This window comes from Cryptomeria japonica, chromosome 9, assembly GCF_030272615.1.
Source record: "Cryptomeria japonica chromosome 9, Sugi_1.0, whole genome shotgun sequence".
Classification (NCBI taxonomy): domain Eukaryota; kingdom Viridiplantae; phylum Streptophyta; class Pinopsida; order Cupressales; family Cupressaceae; genus Cryptomeria; species Cryptomeria japonica.
The window spans coordinates 522,649,713-522,672,941 of record NC_081413.1 but is presented as its reverse complement, the minus strand read 5'-3'; the positions used below and the strand labels follow the sequence as shown (position 1 = coordinate 522,672,941).

Genomic DNA, 23,229 nt, shown 5'->3' with positions numbered 1-23,229 from the left:
CACGCATCGGATTCCATCTTGCTTTTCGAATTCTTTTGCTAAGTAATTCGTGCAGGGTCGGGTATTCTTGATTGACCAAGAATTCCAGAGAAGCGTAAGCTTCAAGGTTGGGCAGAAAAAGTGCCTGAATCTTGTTCTCGTCTTCATGCTAAAGATTGCATTGGCGATAGCTTGGGTTGCAGATCAACGGACGCATCTCACCCTTTACTTTGTATTATTTCGTTATTGAACTTGCGACAACTTGAAATGCATAAGTATTGTATGATCGAAATACTACTTTTATCGATTCTTTTTTAATAAAGAATAGTTATCTTTTATAGAAATTTCGTGTTTATTACGATCTAAATGGAATGATCAAATGAAGCTATGGATGGAAAAATGGAATGAAATAGATTTATTAACTGATTTATGAGCTTATTTAAGAATAAAGAGTATTTCGGCTATTATTTGAAGTTAGCTCGATTTACGTCCTTACAGAAAGTATCTTCAGGTGAAGTTTCTCTCTATTTTTTTCATTTCAAATATTTTGCTTGAAATATTTTATTTCAAATTGAATTGTGATCTTCATAAATTTCCCACATGCCACACTATTATAAACTATATGTCACACTATTAGATGAATTTTCTTATCTTGAATATTGTTTGTCCATTTTTGTCATTATATATTCTATTTGTTTTATGATTTTGTGGGGAACCATCTAGAAGATAAGAGGAGCTTTGAAGATAGTTTTGACCGACAAACAAAAAAAGAGATTATTGAGAGAGTTACAATTTCTTCCCAAAACTATAAAAACATTGTCACTACAAAAGAACATACTTAGGTTAATATTATGGAGAGTTTTGATACCCATAATCCTTAAATTGATTCCATATAATTTAAATCTATTCATAACTTTAAAGATATTAACAACATTTTTCTATAAAATACATATTATACGAGATGTGTTTTATGATAACATCAACTTAAGAAAAATATAAGATCAAAATATTGTTAAAAACTACAACTTAGAAATTTATCTATAACTCACATGAAAAAAATAAAAATAAAAATATAACACATTAATATAAATATAAGTATAGAAATAAAATAAATCAAATAAAGAAATTTAAGAAAAGAGACGTCCAAAAGAGCAAAATAAAAGACGTCAAAAGGGACATATGAAAAGATGAAATTCAAGAAGAGTATTAAAATATCAGAGTTCTGCTTCATACATTTTACTTGAAAATGACACATTTAAATAATTGATATTGACACGCATTTCACAAATCGTCTAGAAAATGACAAATCGTCTCGAATATCATTTCGGCAGTATTTTTTCGCTTAGATCTGCAAAAATGAGCTGCGCATGACAAATCGTCTAGAATATCTTTGAAATCCTGAAGAACAAAATGACTGGTTAGGGTTTCAATTGACACAGGTATATTGCATTTCACTTTCTGTACTTAATGACTGGTTAGGGTTTCAATTGACTCAGGTATATTGCATTTCACTTTCTGTACTTACTCCTCACTCTTTTGATCCGTTTCTGTATTTAAATTTTAGATAACTAAAACAATTTTAGCTGCAAGATTTATGATGAAATATACCTACAGATAGTAATTCAAATTAACAAAATGATTGAAACTTAGTTATCAGAATAACAAAATGATTTTGATAAAGGGTTTAGTTCTCTTTCTTTCACATGAGAGACTAAGCTACCCTCTCTTTCTTTCACTTGAGAGACTAAGCTACCCTATGAATTGCATCTCGTGCTAACAATAGTAACCCAACCCTCTTAGAATAATTTGTCCTCCATTCATTGAATATAACTTCCAGATTTAAATCTGGTTGTTATACATAACCTGAGCAAACATCTTTATAAGTATTACAGACCCACAAAAAAATTGCAGGGCAGCAACCCATCTACAACAAATTTTACTTATCTAAAATTAATAGAGGAAGTGAATGATTGGCCGAATCCCCAATTGGAAGGAGCCACATCGTACATGGTGATAATTTTTCTTCTGCTGTTCATCACTCTGAAAGACAAGCTTTGTCCATTCAGGTAAGAATTACTCTGCCAATTTGCTCCCCAGTTTCTGTTCATTTGTTGCCATCCAGTGTTCGACCCCTTTATCCAAACTGCTATAATGTCTCCTCTTCCACCAACATTGCTTATTAACACTAGTTCAAAGTAATCACGCCCATTTATAGTAAAACGGATTCCCCCAGTCCTTTTGCAAGGAACCCTGTAATCAATGTCAAATGGTTCATATCATCTAAAACTTTATCATCTGCAATTGACTCTAGAAATTTCTAAGAAATTAACATACTGTAAATAAGACAAGCTAGAAGTTTAAGTTCAGATTATGTAGTTCTACTTCTTACAATTTAGTACTGAGATCCTAAACACTGAAGCTCAGAACATCTATTTCTTGCGCATCTGAATAGTTCATAAATGAAAAGCAAAAGGTAGTTTTTTTCTTTTCACTCCCAGGTTGGACACCAATTGGATTATACAAGTTGAGAGCTCTTTATAGAAAGATTTTGGCTGGAAATTAGGAATTGTATTTTCCACACATCTTAGAGCCCAAATTCTAACATGTAATCTCTATAATAAAATACACATCTTTACCATGAGTATAGAAATAATTTGGCCTACCTCTTGTAAAGAACCGGCACAATTCCACCGCTGTATTGAGCAATCTGCAAAAAGGCAGGCTGGGCCATGTCGAAATGCTGAAGAGGTAAATTGCACCACCCTCCATTGTCATTTGGCAGAGCGTTATTGGGTGGACAAAAATTAGTAGCAGTAATTGTAATAGATTTTCCAGATAGACACCATTGAGGATCCTTTTTAACATCACACTTTATCTTGTAACAGGCTCCGCATATTACTCCATTGTTGAACAGAGCACTGCTCAGAGCTGCAGTGTGTATGCCATATCCAGTGCTGTATAAATTACCATAACCACAAGCACCACCTGCAACAACAACATCATCTTCCTTTTACTTAGTTTCATTGAATCTCCTATACAACAAGGGAAAATAATATCAAATATCTCTGGTGAGGGGTATGGAAGTTAGATCCAAAATGTTGGAAATAAAAACTGATTAAAACTACAGTAAAAAGCATTCTGTAAATACTAACTCTTGTAACAGATAAGAAGTGAAATCAAACTGACCCATAGTTCCAGAGGCATCACCACCGCCATAAAATGTGGCATGGCCTTCAGTCCAACCACAAACTAGCTCTGCTCTTACAATAAAACATACTAATGCGAACACCACCATCAAGATCTCCATCGCTGCAATACTTTCTATGGCCTTCTAAACAAACTGATGATTTTATGACCACCTAAACAAACTGCCGATTTTATGGCTTTCTAAACAAACTGATGATTTCCTCCACTCATACCCACCATATATATATATATACTATATACGTTCCCCCAATACCAACAGCTTCAACACTATAAGACAAACATCAAGATGGAGCTGTGAGGAGGACTTTGACATTACAGAGTACCACGACTGAAAATTTAGTGCAGGGTTGTTGGATTGCAAAATACATTGGTTATGGAAGTTTGATGCCATCTCGGTGCATTTTTCTATAACAGCATTTTTCTTCTAAATGGGGAACACCATTTAAGTAATTTAAGCTATTACGCCTCCATCAATAAGCTATCAAATTTCAACCTTTTTTTCTGTATTGATTTACATCAGTATATTCATATTCTCAGCACATGTGATCTTTGACTTCATGAAATTAGAATGTTATCACTACCCACAACACAAACATGTGATTTCTAAAAACTTGCTAAATGCGGAGTCATGAGCTCTTTATTGTGAAGTTGAGGAATGAATCTCTATATTAGGATAAACTTTCAGGATAAATTTAGTGGACTTTTGAGGACCTCCTCACCATAGGCCTTGTTCTCAGCAATGTATTTACCAATTTTGGGAAGTGGAGGACAGGTAAACATATTAATCAAAAGCCTATAATTTTAGTTTTATTACTAGTTTGAACTTCTGATTCTCACATTTGTGGAGGTGACAAATATGTAACAAAAGTCAAAAATCTCACGTTGGAAAGATTTAGGAGACATCGATAGAAATGAAACTTTAACTGATTGGATATGTTCTGGAATTTACTCTTGGACAATGAGCTTAACCAACCAATGCAACAATAGGGGAAGATGCACCAAATTTTCTGGCTTAAATTGATCAACCTATGGTAGTGATGAGCTATTCATTTCTTTGAATATGTCACATCCTTCAGCACATAATTTTACAAGTCCTCTTGTCAAGTTGCAATGCGATGACAACAGACGCTACAATTGTGGGTTGACACCTGTAAAACTTGTATTTATTTATTTTTCATTGTGGGTTGACACCTGTAAAACGTGTATTTATTTATTTTTCTTCACCTATAGCAGAGTCCTAGGCCCAATAGACTAAAGCCACAATATTTGGTCCTCGTTACAATGGAGGACACACATCAACACAACACATATTTCTCTCTGACGCTGTCATGTTGTAGGGCAGTTGTGTTGCTTGCCATTAAATTGGCTAAGAGGAAGAGAAAATAAAAGGCAGGCTTCATGGTGAAAAGAGACGCTACTATTATCCTAACAAATTTTTTGATAGACTAGTTTAAATAAATCAAAGAGGCTGGTTGCCGCTGGAATAGGGTTGAACAGAACCACCCTTGAGTTGCTTTGAAATTGGATTTCAAGTTGATTAATACTGCCGAGTTAAACAAGATATAAGTCAAGCTTCCATGGGTATTCAATATTATACAAAATTTCTATGGAGAACGCTGCAATCATGATATATTTTGCGAATATGTTTAATGAATTTAGAGTTATTTTCAAATGACATTGTCATGACACGATATTCTTAGAATGATATAGAGCTACCGTAAAATTCCTAATCAAGTGGAACAGTTTTTTTCAATTGAAGATGCAAAATGGAACGATAAACGATTCATACAATGGATTTTAGAGTTGCTAAGTGTTCAGGGCAATGTTTTTCTAAAGGGGAAGGGAATGTTTTGATCCAAATATCATATATTCATGTTTTTCTAAAGGGGAAGGGAATGTTTTGATCCAAATATCATATATTCTTAATTATATATTATATATTCGTAAGTGCAATAATTTAAGCACTTGTGGCATACTCAACCTTAACATAAACATTAGTTAAGACACTAATCCCTCTTAATTAAGATGATGGGATATGCCCCTACATAACTTTAGGCGTATATTTATAAGTAGAATAATTCGTTTTGGTATCATCATATCTTCAAATATTGATTTCACACATTATAATTTGATTATTGGTGGTCACACCCTCAAAGTGGTTGGCAATATTTTTTAGTTTTACACATACTTTGAAGAAATATCATTACAAGTGGTATTAGAGCATGATCTTGACACCTTGAAGGCAACTAATTTAAAAAACAAAAACACTTATCTCATATTTTGGTACTTTTTTGGTTGATTTTTGAAGGGTTTTGGGGGAACATATTAAAGAATTTACTATCTAGATTTTAGAGGAATTGGAGCAGTATCAAGGGATTTATTGCCAAACTAGGGTTTCTGTGAGATTTTGCCAAGATCAAGAGGCAATGGAAAGCACAAATAAGAGAGAACAAAATAGATGATAGGAATAAACTGTATTCTATCAAGAGAAAATACTGATCAACTGGATCATCAATCGTTCAATTACATACAATGAATATGAGCCTCCTTATATAGGTAAGGCTATATGGATATGTGAGCACACAAACATGACATGTGGCTCAATAAGAAACAAGGGTAGGTAGGAAATAGGTGTGGGTAGGTAGGAGAAACAATATAATATTCCACATGAGGTGGATCACCCACTGAATGTGGAGTGTAACAACAAGGTCGCACCTTAAAAGGTGGAAATTCTCCTACACACACTATCCCAATGTGGCACAAACACCCAAGTGTCTCATACCCAAACTACTATGAAATGCATTTCCTAAGTAAACTTAAGTAAAGTGTAATAACATCCATGATGAATAATTATTTACACCAACACCCCCCCTTAAGTGCAACTTAGGGGAATGCACTTAAGTCTACAATGCAACTAAACAATGCAAGATGCGTCCTGGCTACAAGGCCATGTTAGGTACCCATGTACAAATGCAAATGCAATCTCCCATAAAGCGGGAAAAGAGAGAAAAAAACTAGATACAAAGAACTCTCATAGAAGTATGTGAAGGACAAAACCCCATGTGAGGAAAAGTCCCCCCCATATGAGAGAAGAAGAAGAGAGACTAGGAAGCCCCCCCTCAATCTGGAATCTGCACCAATGATAGAAGCTCGAAGATGAATGAAGAAACTACTCCATGAACGTCAAACAACATTCTTCCCCTTAGGAAAAAACAAAACCAAAGGTGTATCCATGAAGTCTCCCCAACCATGAAGGGAAGATGAAGCAAAAATACTCATGATGAAAGGAATCTCTGAAAACTGCTCAAGTGTCCCCATGTCGATGCTGAAAGGTACCCCCTCCAAAGGTGGTAAACTATACCACACTGCTGAAAAAGGCACTCCAAGATCTAGTGGAGATGAATGTAGAACAATATCCAAACACTCATATGTATCCTCAAAAGATAAAGAGACCTCCTCCAAGTGTTGTACAAAAGTATCCACAATCATGTCAACCTCTAAAGATTGATCATGTAGAGAATGCACAAGAGGGTTAGAGTTATCCCTCGCAACAATCAAAGAAGGATCATCTTTATCAAAGAGAAGATGAATGTCATGAATGGTGTCTCCCAAATCTGCAATGTAGGAGTCCACAAACAAACTTGCAAAGTATGTCAAGTAGGCATCCCAATCAACTGAAGTTGGAAGACATGAAATATCCTACTGCACTGAATCATAAGAAGGCAAAATTGTCGCACTAGCTACATCATCAGGTGCAATAGGTGGTGTGATATCAATAGAAGGAGATGAAATGCAAGGCTCAAGAACGGGGTCACATGTGAGAATCCCCAAGTTCAAATGCCCAAAGTTCTCAAAATCTGAATCATCAACATATGAAGAACCAACCTTATCAATAGGACCAAAATCTGAAAAAGAGTACAACTGAGATGCATGATCAACCACCCCAGTCCCAATGATAGCTCCACTCTCCAAGTCTCTAATGATAACTGAATCAGGTGTGAATTCCATAGTTTTCCTAGTTGCCCCATGTGTGATTTGATAGATGGAAAGAAGATTATTTGTCAAGTGGGGTACACACAACACATCATTGAAGGAGTTATCCCCAATGGCAATAGATCCTTTCCCAATCACATCCATGTATGTATGATTGCCTATCAAAATCTGCGGCATGTGGCAAGGCTCAAATGTAGAAAACATAAACTACGAAGATGCCATATGATGAGAAGCCCCTGAATCTAGAAGCCATCTCCCTGAATCATGACTTGTAGTAGCACAAAGAGCTTGTCCCTTTCCTTTATATGTCCCAAAAGAGTGATCCTTTCCTTTAGGCTTGGAAGAAGAAGCCGATGTAGACATTCTAGAAGGTAGGTTGATTCTGTTCTTCTCAAGAAGATTCTTCAACTCATCAATATCCTTCTTATAACAATGATGTTCATCATGTCCTGACTTCTTGCAATATCCACAAAACAAATTATCCTTATATGATTTCCTCTTAGGTGAGAATGGTGAATCACCTTGTTGTGGAGAGGAAGATTGTGCTCCATCTTGTTGTGGTTTAGACTTAGGTTGCTTTCAATTCTTGCCTTTTCCTTGATTACTTTGATTCCCTTTGTTAGCCACCAAAGCTTGTGACTTTGAAGATTTGAGAATCCTCATCGTGGTCAACTTAGATGGCTCAAGTATCAACATCTCCGTGAATGAATTAAATGAGGGAGAAGTGTATGAAGAACCTTGAGCTAACCTATGGGTGTGAAAGCTAGATACAAAGGCTGCATACTCTGAAGGAATCTTGTCCAACAAGTTATAAACCAATTGAGCATCCTTTTTGTCAATTCCATAATCCTTTAGCTTTGCTCTTAACTCAGTTGCTTTTGTGACATAATCTTGGATTGTATCAAAATCCTTGGGATCCAAAGTTGTGAGTTCACTATCAAGCTTGTAGCCCTTAATCTCATCAACTTGACCATACAATTTCTTAAAAATATCTGAAGCCTCTTTAATTGTTGTACACTTATCAATGTGAAAAATGAGGTCATCTGATACATACTTTCTAAGAGTTCCAAGTGCCATAGCATTCTTAGTAAGCCATTCAATTTGAGCATTAGGATCAGCCTTAGGATCGGGTGGTGCTGTAATAGTTTCATTTACATAATGAATGAGTCATTTTTCCATTAGTTTACTCTATGCCTTAATTTTCCATGATGCATAATTATGAGGAGTTAAAATTGGAAATTTAGGAGAACCCATAGCACCAAAATGAAAAAAACACAAGATAGAGAGAGGCACAATCACACAAGACACCCCCCCAAAATACTCAATCAAGAAATCCCCCCAAAATGGTGATTTTGGCACTTTATACTTAGTGCGTATACAATGGGCCACTTGCAAAACAAGGCAAAGTGGACTTCTGATTTCAATTTACAACTTCTCAAAATGAGATCTAAGAGACTTCAACAAATACTGCTAGTGATCTAAACTGAGATCCAAGAAAAATGCAAGTACCAAATATGCCAAAAATGGCCAAATACTGGAAGTACAATTTCTACTTAAAATCACTGCAAATATATGGTAGATTATGAAAGTAGATGAAAAAATATGCACTTTAAAAAAAAAAGACACCTGAAAAGGAGTCCATATGAGCCCAAACGAAGCCTCCAAAGTTGTAAAAATTGAGATTTCACGATTTCCGAAAACCTGTATCCAAAAATCAGAAAACTCCTGCACCACTGTACAGATCACGAAATTCTACCCAAAACAAAAAAAAATTGCTCGAAAAAACGAATCCGGATGAGTGAGATATCGCTATTTGAAAAATGCCTGCAAAATTATAATTTCTGGAAAATTTCCGTCGCAACATCAAACTTCAAATGCCTCTAGATTTGGCCTCCGAAGTCCGATTTGGATGAAACAAAAAGCAAAACTAACTTTCTTGGTCCTCCTAAATTCAATGGTAACCTCAGATTTGACCTATCAAGCTTCAATAATAACCTGCAATAGAAAACTCCAAAATACACAACCCCAAATAGCATCAAATTTCTCTCAATTAGCAAACTAATGACACTTTAATGGCTCTGATACCATGTGAGATTTTGCCAAGATCAAGAGGCAATGAAAAGCACAAATAAGAGAGAACAAAATAGATGATAGGAATAAACTGTATTCTATCAAGAGAAAATACTGATCAACTGGATCATCAATCGTTCAATTACATATAATGAATATGAGCTTCCTTATATAAGTAAGGCTATATGGATATGTGAGCACACAAACATGACATGTGGCTCAATAAGAAACAAGGGTAGGTAGGAAATAGGTGTGGGTAGGTAGGAGAAACAATATAATATTCCACATGAGGTGGATCACCCACTGAATGTGGAGTGTAACAACAAGATCACACCATAAAAGGTGGAGATTCTCCTGCACAAACACCCAAGTGTCTCATACCCAAACTACTATGAAATGCATTTCCTAAGTAAACTTAAGTAAAGTGTAATAATATCCATGATGAATAATTATTTACACCAACAGTTTCTACCATGGGTATTCAGTATTCTACAAAATTCCTATGGAGATCAATGTAATAATGATAAATTTTGAGCATATGCTTGATGAGCTTACAATTATTTTTGACATTTTTTTATATTGTGGTACACCTATTAATTTAATTTTACAACTAGTAGCGATTACAGACCTATCACTAGCAATACTTAGTTGGGTGAAATAATGGATAAAGTGGGGGAAGTCTATAGTTGGATAGAGCTACAAGGCAAGGAATTTTCTTATGGTGGAGAGAAGAGCATGTTTATTGTTGGAGCTCTTTCTCAAGTTAAAGTTTGGGTTATATTTGGAGCAAATTGAAATTATTCGTATACAATGCTTTATATTGTATTTTATATTGTAAAGTTTTGAGTTGAAACTATAGTTTGTGCATACAATGTTTTATGGCGGGTTTAATATGTAAAAGCAATGGGAACCTGGTTGTAAGAACATTCTTGATTTTTTTTAAATATTTCTAGTTATTGAAACCACAATTTCGAGTCATACTTTTTTGCTATAGAGTTTCATTCATCTTTTCATCTACTTTCGCATATCTTTATGTTTAATGAATCATATTAATCAAATGGATACTCATTACAAAAATTCACTAAGACATGGAAAATGAAAAGTTGATCATGTGAAAATGTAATTGATATTGAAAGATGATGAGTGGTGCTAGCATAAGCACTCACTATAAGTAGATGTGTTCTCTAAGGACCAAGGAGGAAAAACTCAAAAAAACCTAGAAAGTTTGGTGCTAGAGGAGTAGTTACTATAAACAATAGTGTTTTCTAAGGATTGAGGAGAACAAATCCAGGAAAACCTAGAAAGATCAATGCTAGATGAGAACCTACTATAACTGATAGTGTTCTTTAAGGACCAAGGAGAACAAACTCGAAAATATCAATGTCAAATGAGCACTTAACTATAAATAGAAATATTCTCTGAGATTGAGGAGAACAAACTTACAAAAACCAAGAACGCTACAAAGAGCGTTGTCACTAACACACACCCAAATTGTTGTCAAAAACCAAGAAATTGTAACTCAAGCTCTCCAAGAACATTGGAACACTTTGTGCAACTTGGGAACTTAAAGAAATCCCAAAACTAGCCAATACTCCTAGAAAAAGATGTTGTAAAAATGGGGACATTACATTAATCATGGATCATATAAGATTTTTTTTATCGTAACTATTTAAACTAGTCAATATTTGACATGGGTCTTTGTTTAATGACTAATAACTTTTTATTATTTTGTATTAAGATATTGATGAAAGAAAAAATAAAAAATCATGACACAATAAATATTTTTAGAATGAAATAAGTGGTCAAAATATTACCATAGTAATTATGTATCCCATTGCTTTGGTAGTAAGAAGGGTGACTTATATTAGATATATAAACAAAGACACAACATGGCAGACAAGGACATAAACATGAAGAGTATATATAACAAGATACATTGTCGTGAGATACCTAGAATATGATTAAAGACTAAAACATAATCACTTGAGGGAACCAAATTGAAAAATGGGCATACCCTTTAACTAAACACTCTGTAAGCTTTGTATCAATAGAAGCATACAACATGTGTGGAGAATCTAATCTAGTGACTAGGCATATGACTATAACAATATCATTGTCATTCAAAGAGGTTCTTGATCATCTATAGACTCGATAATTTTTTGAATGTTGTCACCTCTAAATACATATTAACATGAATGTTCTCGATTTTCTTCTTTTTCTCTCTCTCTCTCTCATAGTTCTTTGACTTTTTAGTTGACATCATCTCATCTCTACGTTAACATTTGTGGCTTGGATCCCAAGATTCTTTACATGAGAAGAAAATATTATCTCTTCTAAGTTCATTTTTGCTGCCATATTTTTTTTTTGCAATAGGAGAACTCTTCTTTTGTTGGATGAAAGTTGGTGTCTTAAAAAAAGAACTTGGCCCAAAGCATTGAACTCTAGCTCTAGACTTTCTTCATCCTTTAGGAATATATTTGTGGATTCTTGCTTCACAACAACTTCTTATGATTCTTTTGGTTTTTTCTCCTTGATAAATTTTTAAGGTTTAGTTTCTAGCTATTACTGACTTTGATAGCTACTATGTGAACAACTAGCAATAAATTTTACTTATTGGAGGCAAACCCCATAATTCACAATTCATTCAAAACTAGAAGATAAATGTATTGACTTTGATAGTATATCATCCAAAGAAGAACTTGCAATTGTCAAATAAAAACAAGAAAATGAAGATCTAGGAGGTTACACTATCCAATCTCTATTACAATTTCAATGTAGATATTGATGAGGGATTTAGGGGTAAAACTTCTAATATCCACTTACAGTATTAATACAAAATATTAATAGTATTTATGTCATCTAGATTAATTACAAACTAAATACTAAAAAAAACTAAAACCAATTTTGGTGGCAAGCCTTCTAGAATAAAATTCAAAATCTAAATTTGGGAGAGAATCATATCAATTAACATTAGAAATATAAAACTAAAAATTAAATGATTTTTAATGTAGATCTATTTCAATCTCTACCATTGAGAATTTTCTTGTTAGCATCTTATTTTGGTTTTCTTGAGACCAATCACCCAATATGCTGACTGAGCTATCAAATTTGAAGAAGGAAACCGCCTCTCTTTCAATACTCCTCAGATCTTTGATGAGATTACCATCATCTCCTCTCAATCAAAAAATCATATTTATGCTCCTCCTCATCTTATTGGTATTGTGAAAAAACTAAAAAAAATTATCTCCTTGTGCTAGCCATATCTCCCTAGATTTTTGCCTCCAATAAATTTCCTCCCTTACCAATACCTCCTCATAATCTCTCAAAAGCTCCTTCTCTTTAAGGAATCTCTCTTCATTCATGCCTAGACCAATGACTTTTGTATTAAATGTTTGCAAAGCTTCCTCAATGCTAATCTTTATTTCAAAAATATTCTTAAAGTGTTCCCTATTGCATTATAGGAGATTTTGCTTGATTGATTTTAATTTAGAAACAAAGCAAAAGAGCTTTGAACCCTGGAATTGTGCATCATTCCACCAAGTCAATATGTATAACATTATAATATATAATATTATGTGATATATTTTTCTAGGATATAATATCAAATAAAATAATATAATATTTGTGTATTATATATTATATATATCTTGAATGAATTATTTTAAAAATTATTATAGAAATATAATTTTTTAATTTAATTAATAATTTCATATTAATTAATTTATAATATATATAATATTTTTATATATAAATAATTAATATATTATTAATTTATTTAATGCATCTATACATATATTCATTCCATGTTGGCCCTACACTAGATAATGTCTAAGTATACTTAAAATAATTGGGTTTACTAAAGTATATTATTATATTTGTATCTTTGTTACATTTTTCTACATGGAAAATGGTTTGAATAGGGAGATGCCTAGGCCATTCATTTATTTTAATGAAGATTAAATCTTTATTATTATATTCTTTCCCATGAGAATTACAAGCAAATAACTCAAATGATTTTACTTGACATCTTTTAAATGCATTGAAAACCTAACATCATCATTTTATGAAGAGTCACCAAATATGAGGTGAGAAGGAAAATGAAGGAAATTGTTCATGTAGGGTTTTGGTAATGGATGAGCAACTTTGCTAGGTTGAGGTGCCTTCCACCTCTATGCATAAATTCAATACTTTCTCTTACATGGGCACACCATTAGATATTACCTCATTTTTTCTTAATAGTTTTATTGTTGGTTATTTTCTTTCAGTGTGCTTGGTTTAATATATTTTTACTGTAGAGGAAATCCAATTCTAACAAAGAAACCCTTTTCTTTGAGCAACTTGAGGGTAAATATCTATGTTTTTTTGTTGTTGTATTTGATCTTTTAATTTTTGCTGACACGATTGTTGTGAGGTGTCCATAACCTGAAGGATTCTATAGGTTCTTTTATACGAGAGGTTATGACTTAAGTCCTCACCAAATTTATGTTGTCTGCTTTTTTTTTATTTAAGTATTTTCATTTATTTCCCTCTTGTCGCTATGATTTTTTGTATTTTAAAGCTCAATCCGGAGCTAATTGGGAAAACATAACAACATTTAATGTTGTTCATAGCAAAAAGATTAATCATATTGCTAAAATTTTAGCTTAATATTCTAGAGTTTCTCGTAGGGTGTATTGTAATATCTTATTATGTTAGCCAATAGGTAAGCCAACCCAACATATTTTTTGCCACTTTTACATAGGGAGGCCTTATGTTCAAAGGGCCAATCTCTAGCTTGGAGATGAAATCATCAGATTCAAAATGAAGAAGGAACCAATTAGTTCAAGGACCAGCTCTAGCTACAATAGAGTAGTTATGATGAAAATAGCTTTGATCTTAATTAATTTACCTACAACAAAAAGAATTTGATTAGTGAGGAAGCTATTTATTGTAGAATTTAGTCACAATTTCTTTAGAGGAACTCTCCAAAAATATTAATGAAGGTTTTCAGGTTCATATTAATGACGGTTTTCAGGTTCATAATAGTTTGGTAAATCTGACATTATCTTTCATCAAAGTTGATTTCATATAATTTAAATCTTACTCTAATTTTTAGAAATATTAACATTTTTACTATAAAATACTTGTTAAGCCAGAAATATTCTACAATAAGATAAATTTTTTAAAATAAAAAACATATAATATACTGTTAAAAAATACAACTTTAAAATTAATCTCTAACTTACAATGCCCAGAAAAATATAATACACATAAATATAAATAAAACTGTAAAAATAGAATATGACAAAAATTCATGTATTTATATAGTTTGATATTGACACACAATTGCAAATCTAGCTTTTGAATTTAATTGCGTGAAAAAAAACAAATCAAATTTACAATTTATTATGAACTGTGAAAATTTTATGCAATTAATTTTAATCTTCTAGAAAATGGCCATCGTTTGGGTGTGAAATTTTCTGCTTAAATTTGCGAAAATGAGCTGCGCGTTGCTCTTTGTAGAACCCAAACACCGTTGTTTGAAGTCGTGAAGCAAAAAATGACTGGTTAGGGTTTGTATTTTACTTTCTGTACTTTTTGATCCGTTTCTGTATTTGGATTTTAGAAATGGGTAAAGCAAGTTTAGCTACAGGAGTTATGATGAAATTTACCTACAGATAGTAATTCAAATTGACAAAATGGTTGAAACTTATCAGAACAACAAAATGATTTGGATGAAGGGTTGAATTCTATTTTCTTCATAAAGATCCCAGTAGGGAGGGAAGCAGATGATACATGAATTGCATCTAATGCTAACAATAGTGACCCAACCGTCTTAGAATAGTTTGTCCTTTATTCATTGAATCTAACATCCAGAATTAATTCTGTTTGTTAGACATAGCCTCAGTAGACAAAATAAAAAACCCAACATGTAGAAAACAAAGCTTTGCCCAAAACAATTTACAAAATGACTGAAAATAGGGTTTAACACCGTGCAGTGTGGTTTCTGATTAAGTTATACGTGTTACAGACCCAAAAAAAATTTGCAGGGCAGCAACTCATCTGCAACAAATTTGACTCATCGAAAATTTATGGAGGAAATGAATGTCTGGCCAAATCCCCAATTGGAAGGAGCCACATCATACATGGTGATAACTCTTCCTCTGCTGTTCATCACTCTGAAAGACAAACTCTGTCCATTCAGGTAAGAATTACTCTGCCAATTTGCTCCCCAGTTTCTGTTCATTTGTTGCCATCCAGTGTTTGACCCCTTTATCCAAACTGCTATAATATCTCCTCTTCCACCCACATTGCTTATTAACACTAGCTCAAAATAGTCACGCCCATTTATGGTAAAACGGATTCCCCCAGTCCTTTTGCAAGGAACCCTGTAATCAATGTCAGATGGTTCAGAATCTCAAATCATCTATAAATTTATCTTATGCAGTTGACTCCAGAAACTTCTAACATATTAGCACACCATAAGTAAAAAAAAGCTAGAAATCTAAGTTCAGATTATCTAATTCTACTTCTAAGAATTTAGTCTGAGATCCTAAATGTTGAAGCCCAGACATCTATTTCTTGCACAACTAAACAATTTATAAATGAAAAGCTGAAAAAACAAAGATAGTTTTCTTCTTTTCACTCCCAAGCTGGACACCAATTGGATTAGAAGAGTTGAGAGCTCTTTACAAAAAAGATCTGGGTAGGAATTGTCTTTTCCAGTTACCTTGTACATCTTAGAGTCCTAATTCATGTAATCTGCATTGTAAAATACACATCTTTACCATGAGTATAATATAGAAAGAACAAGAAATAATTTGGCCTACCTCTTGTAAAGAACAGGCACTATTCCACCACTGTATTGAGCGATCTGCAAAAAGGCAGGCTGTGCCATGTCAAAATGCTGAAGAGGTAAATTGCACCACCCTCCATTGTCATTTGGCAGAGCATTATTAGGTGGGCAAAAATTAGTAGCAGTAATCGTAATGGATTTTCCAGATAGACACCACTGAGGATCCTTTTTAACATCACACTTTATCTTATAACAGGCTCCACATATTGCTCCATTGTTGAACAGAGCACTGCTCAGAGCTGCAGTGTGTATGCCATATCCAGTGCTATATAGATTACCATAACCACAAGCACCACCTGCAACAACAACATCATCTTCCTTTTACTTAGTTTCATTCAATTTCCTATTCAACAAAAGAAAATAATATCAAATATCCCTGGTGAGGGGCATGGATATTAGATCCAAAAACAATTGAAACTCAAGAGAAAAGAAATGAAATCAAACTGACCCATAGTTCCAGAGGCATCACCACCGCCATAAAATGTGGCATGCCCTTCAGTCCAACCATAAACTAATCCTGCTCTTACAGAAAAACATACTAATGCAAACACCACCATCAAGATCTCCATCGCTCCCATATTTTCTATAGGATTCTAAACAAATCGATGATTTATGACCACCTAAACAAACTGCTGATCTTATGGCTTTAAACAAACCGATGGTTTATGACCACCTAAACAAACTGCTGATCTTATGGCTTTAAACAAACCGATGATTTATGACCACCTAAACAAACTGCTGATCTTATGGCTTTCTAAGCAAACTGATGATTTCTTCCACTCATACCCACCACATATATATACTATAAAAGTTCCCTCAATTCCAGCAGTTTCAATACTATAAGACAAGCATCAAGATGGACTTGTGAGAAGGAGTTTGATATTACAGAGTACCACAGCTGAAAATTTAGTGTATGGTTGTTGGATTGCAAAATACATTGGTTATGGAAGTTTGATGCCATCTCGGTGCAATTTTCTATGACAGCATTTTTATTCTAAACGGGGAACACCGTCTATAAGTAACTTAGACTATTCTGACTCTATCAATAAGCCATCAAACTTCAACCTTTTTTTCTGTATTGATTTACATCAGTATATTCAATTCTCAGCACATGTGATCTTTGACTTCATGAAATTAGAATGTTGTCATTTCTAAAAACTTGGAAACATGTGATTTCAATATTTATCTTTCTTAAAGTTAAGATGCAATTTGAAAAATATATATATATATTTAAAAATGGATTATTTGTAATGTGATGGGATTAAAATTTGTGAGATCTTTATCTCAAACAAATAAGTATTTTTAGTTATCTCATAGAGTTATAGCAATTGTGTTGTTTTTAACTTGTCATTAAAAATCATATTTTCAACCACTCACATATCAAGATATCAAGATAAGGACGACAAATATAGAAAAAATGATTATGAACTATAGAATTTTTTTATGACATTGAAAATTGTAACTTTTGATTTGGAAAAATATAATATGAATTAAAAGTGCAGCCATTAACTAAAATATTACAATAATTGTATTATATATTAATATTATGATATTATTATTATTGCTTTTTTATATATATATATATATATATATATATATATATATATATATATATATATATATATATATATATATATATATATGTATATATGTATATATATATGTATATATGTATATATATATGTATATATGTATATATATATATATGTATATATGTATATATGTATATATATATATATGTATATATATATATATATATATATATATATATATATATATATATATATATATATATATATATATAACATGTTATTAATTATTATTATATTATATAATGCTAACTAAAGTGAATAATAAAATAGCACAAAAAAAAATTAAAATTTAAAAAAAAATCAATTTAATTCATAACCATGACATCATATATAAACTCAATCAACATAATACTTTGATTATTAATTTTTTTTAAATTATCAAATTAAATTATTTTCAAATCAATACATTAATTATAACAAATATTATTAAAAAATGAATTAAATTTATAACTTTATGATTAACAGAGTAGATTTCTTAGCCAGCCAATACTATTATCATATTAATTAAAAAATAATTTTTTTTACCATCAAACAACAACGACACTATCTTCATAGGCTTAGGAACAATGGGACCTTGTTAAAATAATAAACTATTTAAAGTTTTAAATGTATTTGTACTAATATTTCATATAATGCCTCCTTTTGGCTAAATAAAAAATGATGTTTACTTGTCTACATTAGGTGGAAATTAAAGTGTGTACCTATCAATGTTGAAATTTTCTATGCAAAACAAATATTTGACTTTCCTTCAAATTAAGTTTCAATTTTTTTTATTTTTAATTTTTTTTTTAGATCTTTTTATGAAACTAACTTCCATCATGAAGAATTGATATCTAATATTATATATATAATACAATGTATATATATTTTTAATATTTAAATATGATATAATAATAATATATTTATTATTGAATATAATTTTTATTTTTTTTATCGTGACTACTTTTGATTAGAGCTTGAACCAGTGGGGTCATAGAGGGGGATCCCATCTCCGAGTACATTGTGTTGAGGTATTAACACCTTTGAATCTTGCAATTATCTCTCCTTATCGCTCCAAACCACCTTATCATTCCACTCCTTATCTCTCCATCCAAACTCCTTATATCTCTCGCTCTTTATCTCTCCACATCATCACTCCTTATGGCTCCCCTCCTTATCACTCCACATGCCTACTTGGTTCCTCCTCCTTGGTTTTGTTGTCTACACCGCTACCACCTTTTTGGGTTCGTTCGCTGTCGTCTCTGCTACCCGCCAGGATCGAGGTCTGAATCCTTGTCAATGCTGGGAACTACGGACCATCATGTAATGTGTTGACTAGACCATCGATCAGTATCAGCATCCGTGTTAGAAGGGCATGAACACTCTTCCACAACAAGCACAAACCTGCATGGACAATCACAACGAGCATACTGGATGGCATTCACGTCAGAAGGGCATAAACACTCTTCCACAACAAACAACCAGCGAACACAAACCTGCATGGGAAAACACAATGAGGGTCCGAGGATTCGAACTGGAGACCTTCGTATCAACACAGAGTTGCAATGACTGTTGCACTACGGGGACAACCCCTATTATTCTATATAATATTTGATATTATATAAATAATATCATTATTATATTATATAATATTTTAATTTAATATACATTAATATTATATTATATATGGTGCGAACATTCACCTCGAGCTTTCAATACCCGAGGGAATACAAGTCTGCATCTGTTTTGCTTAAGGACTCGCTTTTGACAAAGCCATGAGTATTTGGCTGAGCATAATAGACCAGTCTATACTTAATCTTCCGAGAAATCAGTAAACAAGTTCACAAACTTCTGGGGCGACTCCATATATTCCTGGAGAAACACAGTTATTGATTCAGCGGTGTGTGATGTGTTATGGTGAAACTTGAGGAATTGAATCTATGCACTAGGTAATTTCTATTTTGTAATAGCTAGCGACTTATAACGTGATCCAAATCATTTGCAATCCAAGGCCACTGGTGCGATCTATTTCTGCAAATTAAGGACAAGGCATCCTGAGACCAGGTAGAGCGGAAGAATAAAAAGACAGAACATATTGAATGATAGCGAAATCAACCCATGATCTCAACGGAGAAGACAATGGACAATTTAGGGTTTTACAGAAGGCGAAAGCGGCAGTGCCATAAAGCAAATCTAAAAGACAATAATGGCCGATAGAAGGCATTTGGGTTCATGGGCGGATGTGGGCTGGGAAGACCCGCCTCATGTTCTGCTGTGGGTCTACACGAATGGCAGATGGAAGAACATGGTGATATAGGTAAACCAGAGCAGAAATAACAAGGTTTTTCGACCAGTTTCAAAATACTTTCAAGGCTTCTTTCGGAACAGACGCAGTGTGGCATGGAGGCAGAATAACAATGGAAGGAGATTCACTCAAGGGTGTTTTAATAATGGTGCGAATCAAGGGAATTCTGAGAAGCAATTGAAGGGCTTTTCGGGGAAATGGTCTCTGGATCTGGGCAATTAACGAACATTGGCTAGGGTTGTTGGCTTGGCAAATAAGGAGACTATGACTAGGATTTCCGTTTCTTCACAACAGGTGGGAAATAAGGTAAATGTGAACCTCAAGGAAGCTAGTCCAAAAAAGGTAAGTACGATAAGTACGATACCTACTGATCCTATTCTGTCGGGGGTTTCTTCATCACAGGTTTGGGCTTCTATCCCTTGTATCAATCTTCTGGGTTCCTATGTCGATAAGAAAGCGAATTGTTTGCATATGAATGCTATTTCTGGGGAAATTTGGGGTGATCAAATTAGTTTGTTAAATCTTTATCATAAATTGCAGAAAAGATGGGGGGATATGCATTATTTTCAATTATTGTTTGCGAATGCTTTTATTATTGTCTTTGATTCTCCTTCTTTCAGAGATGAGGTATTAAGAACTTCACATCATTGGTTTGGAAAACATTTAATTTCAATTGCGGCTTGGAAACCTTTTTTTGTTCCTGCTTGGTCTAGTTCGAAACTTATTCCTTTCTGGTTTGGTTTATCTAAAATTCCTTTTAAATTTATGGATCCGGATGTTCTTGAGAAAATTGGAAATACTTTTGAAACTTTTTTAACATCTAAAATGGACTTTGTGGAGGGGGAGGTTCTGGTAAAAAATTGTGTTCTTATTAACCCTAACAATGTTTGCCCCCATACTTGTAATATCAAGTCTCATGATGGTATTTGGAGCCAATCAATTGAGAAATTAGATACAAAGCTTCTTAAGTCTCCTTTACTTTTGGATGCTCTGTTACTTATGGATTTTAAGAAAAACCAGCAGATTGTTGGCTCTGTCCCTAAATCCCTTAATAAAGATAGTTTGTCGGCAGGACCTTCGGTTGAAGGATGTGGAAATGTCTCTTCGCATAAATTGGTAGAAACAGGTCACATTAATCTTGAAAATAATCCATTGTGTCGTAGTTCTGGGAAACCAAATGATCACACTTCGGGTTCGGTCTCACTTTCATCTTTACTGAAGACATTTTCTAATAACGGGGGTATAGTGATGGATGGTAATCTCTCGATAAATGGAGTAGATCATCCATTGACAATCGATTGTCCTAAGATGCCAAATAATCACATAAAGGGTAAGGATGACAATTTATCTTCATGCACTCATAAGGAGGTTTTGGATTCTTAAAAGAATGTGAATTTAGATAAAAATGCAGTGGTTGATATGGAAACTATTAAATAGGTAACTGTCATAGGTTTTCTTAATGATGCTTCTTTAGTTCAGGAAATTAAGAATTTGGTGTCTAATAATTCCCCTCTGAATGTTGAAATTAATATGGCTAATGAATCTTCCTTGGGGAATAGTAATCCGTCAGAGGTTGTCCCTATTATTATGCCAAATGAGAATCTCGTTTCGCAAGTAAATGATATTTTTAACAATCATGCACATCAGATGGATGAGGGTATTATTGATAGAGTTGTTTGTTTAATTGAGAATGATTTGGTGGATATAAACTCGACCCTTCCAATTTTTGCATCTGTTAATCCTTTTGCGGTTTTGGCTACAACAGAGTTGGGTTTTGAAGATAATCCAATTATCCTGGCTTCTCCAAAGTCATGCAAGAGTTTACCAATTGTCCAAACAACTCCGGTTTTTTCACCATCAGTGGTTTCTCTTGGGAGAGGTAGGCCTCCAAATAATCTTAAGACTCAAATGGAAATTGATGTTGGAATTCAAAAGTCTTTGTCCCTTTCTCTTGCTAGTGGGCAAGGGAGGCATTCAGTCTCTCTTGGTAGGCCTAAGAAAACATGCCTAACTACTGTAAGTGTAAAAAGAAAAAGGAGTAAAAGATCTGTGACTAGTCCTCCTGTGACAAGATCAAAGGCTGTGAAACGTAATTTGAAAGGTTGCTTTGGGGAAAGCAAAAATTCTCCAATTAATGGGAAGAGGGGAGCTTCGGCCTCCCCTCGAGGACAATGAGAATTATTTCTTGGAATGTTAGGGGCTTAAACGCCCCTAACAAGAGACGCTTAATTAAGTCCCAGATGGACTTAATTAAGTGTGATATTTTTATGTTGCAAGAAACAAAGTTGTCAAAGGAGTCTGTTGATTTGGTTTTTTCATCTTGGAGAAGGTGGAATTTTCTTTCTTCTCCTGCTTGTGGTGCTTCAGAAGGTTTGGCACTGCTTTGGAATAATTATAATATTGAGGTATAGTTAGTGGCATCTGCTACAAATTGGATGTTGACTTTAGTTATAAGCAAGATTTCGAAGGTTAATTAATGGCTTTTTAACATTTATGCTCCGTTAGGAATTCAAGGGAAGAGTAAGTTATGGGGTGAATTAAAGAGGATTTCTTCTCTCTTAAGACATGGTTCCTTTATTATCTTCGGGGGTGATTTTAATGCTATCACTGATTTAGATGAGAAAAGAGGAGGTGTTTTCCCTAATAAAAGGATTATGAATGACTTTGGGGATTTCATTTCTAATATGAGCCTTTTTAATTGTAAGTCTCAGAATGGGATTTTCACATGGACAAACATGAGAAGGGATTTTTCTCATATTGCTGAGAGATTAGATCAGTTTTTGGTACCTGAGAATTGGATTGATTCAGATTTTGAATTCTTTTCCTCTATTCTACCGGTCTCGAGTTCTGATCATTTTCCAATTTCCCTTTCACTTATTGAGGATAGGGCCTCTTTTAAGTCTCCATTTAAATTTGAGCCCATGTGGTTTAGGGATTCTTCCTTTTTTACTCTACTTATGAAATGGTGGAATTGTGCTCCTTTTTGTTCTAGGTCCCGTATGTTTCAAATTGCTAAGAAGTTAAGTTATTTGAAATTGAATATTAGGAAATGGAATATCTGGCATTTTAAGAACATTTTTCAGGAGAAACAAAGGATTCAAGATATGATTGAGTGTCTTAATACTCATGTGCTTCAACATGGTATGGTGCCACAAGTTTTTGATGAATTGAAGTCACTAAAATTACAACTTGAGGAGGTGTTAGCTAGAGAGGAAATCTATTGGAGACAAAAATCTAGAGAGTTATGGCTTTCAGATGGTGACAAGAAC

At 33.5% G+C, this 23,229-nt stretch overlaps 2 protein-coding genes across 2 annotated transcripts; both read right to left on the bottom strand.

The window, feature by feature from the left end:
- Positions 1 to 1,600: 1,600 nt before the first annotated feature.
- On the bottom strand, positions 1,601 to 4,023 carry LOC131077032 (putative expansin-A17). Its single transcript, XM_058014391.2, has 3 exons — positions 3,166 to 4,023; positions 2,643 to 2,964; positions 1,601 to 2,229 (listed from the first exon to the last, which is right to left on the bottom strand). The coding sequence occupies exons 1-3, from the start codon at positions 3,284 to 3,286 to the stop codon at positions 1,920 to 1,922; spliced, it is 753 nt and encodes a 250-aa protein (XP_057870374.2). The 5' UTR covers positions 3,287 to 4,023; the 3' UTR covers positions 1,601 to 1,919.
- Positions 4,024 to 14,958: 10,935 nt separating this feature from the next.
- On the bottom strand, positions 14,959 to 16,921 carry LOC131077031 (putative expansin-A17). The gene is made up of 3 exons (XM_058014390.2): positions 16,533 to 16,921; positions 16,059 to 16,380; positions 14,959 to 15,617 (listed from the first exon to the last, which is right to left on the bottom strand). Exons 1-3 carry the CDS (start codon positions 16,660 to 16,662, stop codon positions 15,308 to 15,310), a joined length of 762 nt encoding a protein of 253 aa, XP_057870373.2. The 5' UTR covers positions 16,663 to 16,921; the 3' UTR covers positions 14,959 to 15,307.
- Positions 16,922 to 23,229: the final 6,308 nt, after the last annotated feature.